The sequence below is a fragment of the Humulus lupulus genome, chromosome 2 (assembly GCF_963169125.1).
Source record: "Humulus lupulus chromosome 2, drHumLupu1.1, whole genome shotgun sequence".
Classification (NCBI taxonomy): Eukaryota; Viridiplantae; Streptophyta; class Magnoliopsida; order Rosales; family Cannabaceae; genus Humulus; species Humulus lupulus.
In genome coordinates, this window is record NC_084794.1 from 3,660,657 (window position 1) to 3,667,565 (window position 6,909).

Genomic DNA, 6,909 nt, shown 5'->3' on the forward strand with positions numbered 1-6,909 from the left:
GGCAGCTCGGGCAGCTGATGATAGGATTCTGGCTTGGTCTCCTTTTATTCTTGGAGTGAGAGTCATATCAATCTTTGGAGGTTGAATCGATATGCATGAATAGTTATCTCTTCTACTATATGATATATATACTCTATATATAATTTATTTATTAGTAAAAATATTATGATATATTATTCACATGCACCTAATCGCATAGATTTCATTATTTTATTGTATTATTAAATTCTTATGTACGCACATCTTATGTACGCACAGCACAGCAACGTTGAAAGAAGTCAATTGCGATAATAATACTATTAAATATGCAACAACCGATTTCTTTGTATGCATCTCAACAAATATATCATCGATTGGTCAAATTATTATGATTATTTTTGTAAACAATATATAAGACAATTTGTATATACGTACACACAGCCAAGAGGGATAATAATAATCCTTTTTGCTGTATATATATATATATATTATATATAAATATACCACGTACATATATTGACCATCGCACGTACATTCACATTGGCTTGATTAACAAAGACTTTCGTTATTAACTGACTGGCCTAGCTTTAGGGTGGTCTTTCTCCTTTGTCCGATCTACTACAACAACTTTTTACATTTCTATGTAAAAGAAGACCTTAATACATACAATTGTCCACCAGCATAATCAGCTACGAATTTTTTTTAAATTAGAGGCGATAAAGTTGGTCCAAATAATTTTGAAAATTTTTAGAAAAAAAGTAGGAATTTTCTTACTTATTATTTTTTTTTCTCGACTATTAGGTGTTGTCACTAATAATCACAGTTGCAACTTTGTCGTCCTTAATAATTTTGAAATTTTTCTGAAAAGAAAGTAAGAATTTTTCCACCTAATTTTTTTATCGACTATTAACGGCAACTCGTGTCACCGCTAATAATCACCACGTCATTATAAAGTTTATTAGCAGTGACACGTGTCGTCGCTAATAGTAACTATGATAACCCAGCCCTTTGGATTATTCTCCTTCATTTTCTTTCCTGAAAAAAAAAAAAACCCAAACCCCTCTCTCCTTGATTTCTTCGACCCCAGTCCCTCTCTCTCCTCGATTTCTCCGACCCTAGTCTCTCTCTTTCCTCGATCTCTGTTGATCTCTCACGTCTCTCCGACCACCCTCTCTCTGTCTCCGGCCATCTTCTCGTCGAACCCGCCCTCTCTCTCTCTGATCTCTCCTCTCTCAACCTTCTCCTTTGACCCGCACTTTCACTCTCCGATTTCTCCTCTCTTCAACCACCACCACCACCACCGTGTCCTCCCACCACCACGCAACGGCCACTGCCATATATACAGGTATATATATTTAAGTATTTTATTTATTATTATTTTTTATGTATTTATTTAATATATTTAAAATATATGTGTATATATGTGTTTATATATGTTAGTGAGTTTTAATTTTGATTTTTATTGTTTTTTTTGCCTATGTATATATGTGTATGTATATATATGTGGTTGTGTGATATATAGTTTTTATTTTATTTTTTATATTTCTGTTTTTTATTTATTATCATTTTTTCTATTTATTTTTATGTTTTTATTTTTCTAACTTATTTCTATTAATATATTTTTTTTTTCTGTTTTTATTTGTTTTTTTATTTATTTTTATGTTTTCATTATATGTGTCTTGTCTATATTTTCCAGAGGACAGGGCGAAAAATTACCATTCATGATAAATTGGATGAAATGGTCCAAATTTAGACTTATTATAAAGTCCCACATATATCTTAATCATAAAGAGTGATTCACAAACACAATACAAAATTAACAAAGTCCATATAAATATAAGATTCACCCACCGATGGCGATGCAATTTGAGATGGTGATTAGGTCACTTTTCCCTAGCTTACCCATATTTAATAAGTGATGATGTGTATATAGAATTATATATGATTTATAGTTTGGATAGATATTAATAGAGTTCGAATTTTATTTTATTAATTTGGATTATCCCTAAGATATTATTAGGATAATTATATTTTATTAATACTTGTTAATAATTTTCTATCTATAAATAAGTTTTAGATGTTGTTCTACAAATATACACAACTCATTCTTCTAAGTTCTCAAGATTCTTTCTCGTTGCTTCTTTAATTCCTTATACATATAAATATATATTTATGTATCTAATTCATAACTTAATACAAATTGTCTTATAAACAAGATTAAGCTTAAAATTATTCAATGGCAAGCCCACCGGACAAGTCGAGCAAACTTATATGTGGGAACTGCTACAATAAACAACATTATTTAATAAATGACACATGAAAAATAAGACAAACTCAATAATGACACAAACTCTGGATCGTTAGGAGCTGATGAAGCCATCTCATACTAGTTTTGCTAAGGCTTACATTCGCCAGAGATTGGCTCGGGCTCGGACTTCGGTTAAGACTTGGGCGAGTCCTTGGGCTCGGCCTTGGGATATGGCTAGGGCAAGGGCTAGGCCATGGACTTGGCCTTGCTGTGCATGTAGTCCTCGGGCTCGCTGTAGTGCTTGGGCATTGGTTCGAACTTGAGCTTGAGCTTGGGCTACGACTCTGGTTAAGGCTAGGATTTGAACTTGGGTTCGGCTTCTGGCTAGGATTCGGGCATCAGCTACTGCTTGGGATCGGGCTCGGGTCTGAGCTTGTGCTAGGGCTTGAGCTTCGGCTAGGGCAGCTCGGCCTTGGGCTCGGGCTTGGTTTTGCATTATAGTGTGAATGGGAGCCATATATCGGTCGATATCGAGTTGGGTTAGATAAACCACTGTCTTAACTTTTACGTACGATGGAGATGACTCTCAAGAGAACGTTGTTCGATCGTTATTCAATGCGCTTTTTCTCTAAATATATCTTTTGACAATCGAGATGTATTATGAGTTATATGATCTCTAATGTGATATTTATATATGTATATGATAGTAGGTATGTAGTAGTAGGTGGGTATATAATTTATTTAGTAAAAAATTATGATTCATATTCATGCATGCGTGCGTAACAGTGTACTTTATTTTCATATATGTATAACAGCAACATTTTCTAAAAAGTAGTCAATTAAGTTAAATAATAATGATGCAACAACCTGTTTCCTTGTATGCATATATCGATCGATCGGTCAAATTATTATATTATATTGTAAACAATACACACACACACATATATATATATAGACAACTGTGCATTCACATTGATGTACATATATAAATATGTATAGACAAAGTATATATAAATATGAGTTAATTAAAAGAGACTTTCTTAACTAATTGACTGGCCTAGCTTTGGGTCTATCTCATTGGTCTTCTATTACGACATCTTTTTTATTTTTTATTTTTTAGAAAAGACCTTCTTTTATTAACTAGTATCTGGGGCTTCTTTTTATAGTATAGTATATAAATAATCGTTTAGAGTTTGAAGAGAATTTTGGGAAAAATACTATATCCCAGAATAGGGATTTAGCAATGCATTTTTATTGATATATTGGTATCATATTGTTTACATCTTTTTATGTAGACTTTGGTAACATGCAGAGTCACTAAAGGTAGAACAGGTGGCTCTTTCATAAGCCTTTTACATAACATTTTTAAGTGCTATCTTTCTCAGCTGGTCCATTGTCCTTGGTGACATGATTGACGGGGTCTCATTATTCTTGCCATTGCAAGTTGGACACTGCATAATGGCACATGCTTCTCTCCTGGTCGTCTCCGAGCATGGTGGAAATGCATGGATTTGGAAGTTGTTGATCAACTCTTCTAGGATGGATGATTTATCAGTTCCTCCCTGTGTAGCAATAGTATAATTGGAAAATTGGCATATAACCCTGAATCTTCTTTCGAAAAGATTCTTTGAAATTCCATGGACAGCCTTGATGCCTAATGCTCTCCTGGATTTGATCCATTTTCTCGTAATTCTTGGTATGGGACTTGTGTCTGTACCGCATTCCATCGAGAAATTAGCAGCCACATGACCTATAGAGATCACATGTTGAGCTTGATAGTCAATGTTGTCTTCAAACTCTGGACTAATGGAATAGAATTTGAGATAAATTCTTCTTCCTCTGGCGAATTCCGAGACTTTTATCTTAAAAATTTCATCGAATGCATCCAATTCTTTAAGGCCTAGTCCAGGGTATATCAAATCAAGAAACCCAAAATTAGCTAATTTACTTACTAAGTTTGGATTTATACCCTCCAAGCATACAATCCTTGGGTACGTGTGATTCCCAGGACTTTTGAAACAGTGATCATTATTCTCCATCCTGTAAACCCATTCTGCGAATTTAGAGTACTCTTCTTCTTTTGCTGATAAAGGGCTCAAGTCTTCATCTGCTCTGATTTTTATTATCTTGGTAGAACGAGTTGATCTGTCTCCGGTGTTTTTGACTTTGCTGCCTCTATCCATTCTTGGTTCTGCTCTTTCATCTTCTCTAGGCCCATCATCACTTCTGACCTGTGTTAGAACTTGCATGTTTATTTCTGGGACAGTTTTTTCTGTGCTCCTGTTTTCTTCTTCTTCTTCTTCTGTTTGTGTTGAGGTCATATAAGTACCTGTTTGGTATTTTGGTATACATTTATTTTTCAATTCAACTTGTAAATCATTGAATTGATCATACATCTCATTGGTATATTTCTTGTGACACTCTGCTAGATTAACAAGAACCTTAGCATTGTGTTCAAGGTATTCCATCATTGATATTGCAGCTTGGTATATATCTCCGGACTCTTCCCTAAGGAATTTTATCCGTTCATTGAGAAATTCTATCTTGGCATCAGTATTCTCCTCAGGTTCCATCACTAAATTCTATTTTTCTGAGCAAGTCTGCCAAAAACTTGTTAGATCCTTACATATATCCAAGTTTGAAATTATAATGGTGTTGAAATTATTGGAAAAGTTTGCAGACGCATTTTTGCACCGACAAAAGTTTGGATAGAATAGACAAAGATTTTTTTTTCCTTTTTCCTCGCTGGTGAAAAAAAAATGAAAAATTTATTACGAAAAAATACAGAATTTCAGATTTTCGATTATAGAGAAAAAAAGGAAAACGAAAGGATTAAAAAAAACGAAGAGAAAAAAAAAGAAGAAAAACGTATAGAAAGAACGGAAACCTGAGATAGCATTGTAGTGAAATGGCCTCCATCAGTGCAAAATAACGCTGGCAAAGGTCGCTATTCTTATAGTGTCATATTCTTCATTTGGTTTTATAGTCTTTTACATCTATTATTGTTATTTCATACTTTTGGTATTTCTTCCTTAAATTTTATATATGTTTTTATATATTATTAATCCTACTATTTGGATTATTTTTTAATTAATCCATCAAGGTTTTTTACTACTCATCTAACCTTTCACTCAGACGATCAATTTTATTTTCCAACTCTATTATTCTATTTTCAAGTCTTTGTATATTATTTGTTTTGTCTAATTTTTCGTTCAATTGTTCGATTTGTTCTAGGATATGGTCCATAGTATTTGTCGCATCAGCTATTTCCCTAGTTTTCTTTTTTATTTTCTCTAATATTTCTTCATCAATTTCTTTATCTTCTTCTATTAAAGATATTACTTCCTTAAATTTTTTACTTTGCAACAGTTTTAAATCATTTAATTTTGTTTTTATTTCTGGATCTGCTGCATTCAATTCTTGTATTTGTTGTATTGTTCCTAGATCTTTTGCATTTTTCTTTTTAAATGTTTGCCATAAAAACATGCTAATCCAGTTTAATTGGAAATTAAGCATTCCATCACTTTCTCCCCATGAACTTAAGGGTTGAAACCATGTTGCATTAGGTCCTCTAAATTGGTATGATTCAGGTGGTAATCTAAAGTTGTCAATTATTTGTCTCCTGAATTCTAGTTCTGGTGTTAAAGAATTCATTGTTAACTATATATGTGTATATATATATATATATAATATTTTCTTTTTATATAGAAATTCCTCAGCTAATAATAAAGTTGACTAACCTGCTAATCTTTGAGCAACTCCCACGGCTTCCTGATTGTCATTGTCGCAACTTTTCTTCAAAATTTCTATACAAGAGAAAAATCTTATATATCTTTTATTGATTGGATATTGAGAAGTGTTTGGTACAAGGGTTTCTTAAGGAAGAAAATTTTTCAGGCTTTGTTTAGTGATCGATAACTCTAAGATAATTCGAATTGCCTTCTTCAAAGAGGTTTACATATCTTATATAGACTTGAGAGATTTTTTGTTATAAGGTGGCATCTTAGATTTGTGGTAATAATCTGATGAACGGCCAACATTCTTGAGATAAGATTTCGCATTTGTCATCTTCTCCTTCTTTTTGTTCTTTTCATAAAAACCAAACAAAACAGATAGCTCTTTTAATTTCATAACTTGCACGTTTACGAAAATTCAGTTTTATCAATTCGCAAAGAAAATATCTTTATGAGGCCAATAGATAATTATAAGATAACTATGACTAATATAATTAATGACAAATAATATTTTTCCCCGAGCCCTGTAGGGTTCCCCCAAACTTTTTTGCATGGAAATTATTTTTCGAACTATAATAACTATTAAAAATGTGCCCCTTCAGTTGTATTATGAATCATTTTTTAAGACAATTTATTAATGTAACACTGATGTGATGTTAATGTAGCACGATTTCAGAGTTCAAACAGAAAATACATGCATAAATAGTGATTTTATGATAAATTATTGGAGTATGTATATGTATTCTTAGAACTAATGTTAATATGTTTAGTAGCAATAAACTTAATTTTGGCTAGCTTCAGTAAGTTAAATAGACATTCGTATAATGTGGTAGTTGACCACTCAGCAAATCATTCGTATAATTCGAGGCTACTTGGATAAGTCTATATCGAAGACAATCATTGAACTTTGTAATTTCTTTAAGCAAATTTGTGATCGTACATTGGTTG

The 6,909-nt window shown here is 32.5% G+C and overlaps 1 protein-coding gene across 2 annotated transcripts; it reads right to left on the minus strand.

Moving 5' to 3' along the window:
- Positions 1-3,430: 3,430 nt before the first annotated feature.
- Positions 3,431-6,158, minus strand: LOC133816919 (uncharacterized). Of its 2 annotated transcripts, none has more exons than XM_062249260.1 (2): positions 5,968-6,158; positions 3,431-4,817 (listed from the first exon to the last, which is right to left on the minus strand). In XM_062249260.1, the coding sequence occupies exon 2, from the start codon at positions 4,798-4,800 to the stop codon at positions 3,580-3,582; it is 1,221 nt and encodes a 406-aa protein (XP_062105244.1). In that variant the 5' UTR covers positions 4,801-4,817; positions 5,968-6,158; the 3' UTR covers positions 3,431-3,579. The 2 variants fall into 2 exon arrangements, with proteins under 2 accessions (XP_062105244.1, XP_062105245.1); XM_062249261.1 differs by having other exon boundaries at positions 3,431-4,827.
- Positions 6,159-6,909: the final 751 nt, after the last annotated feature.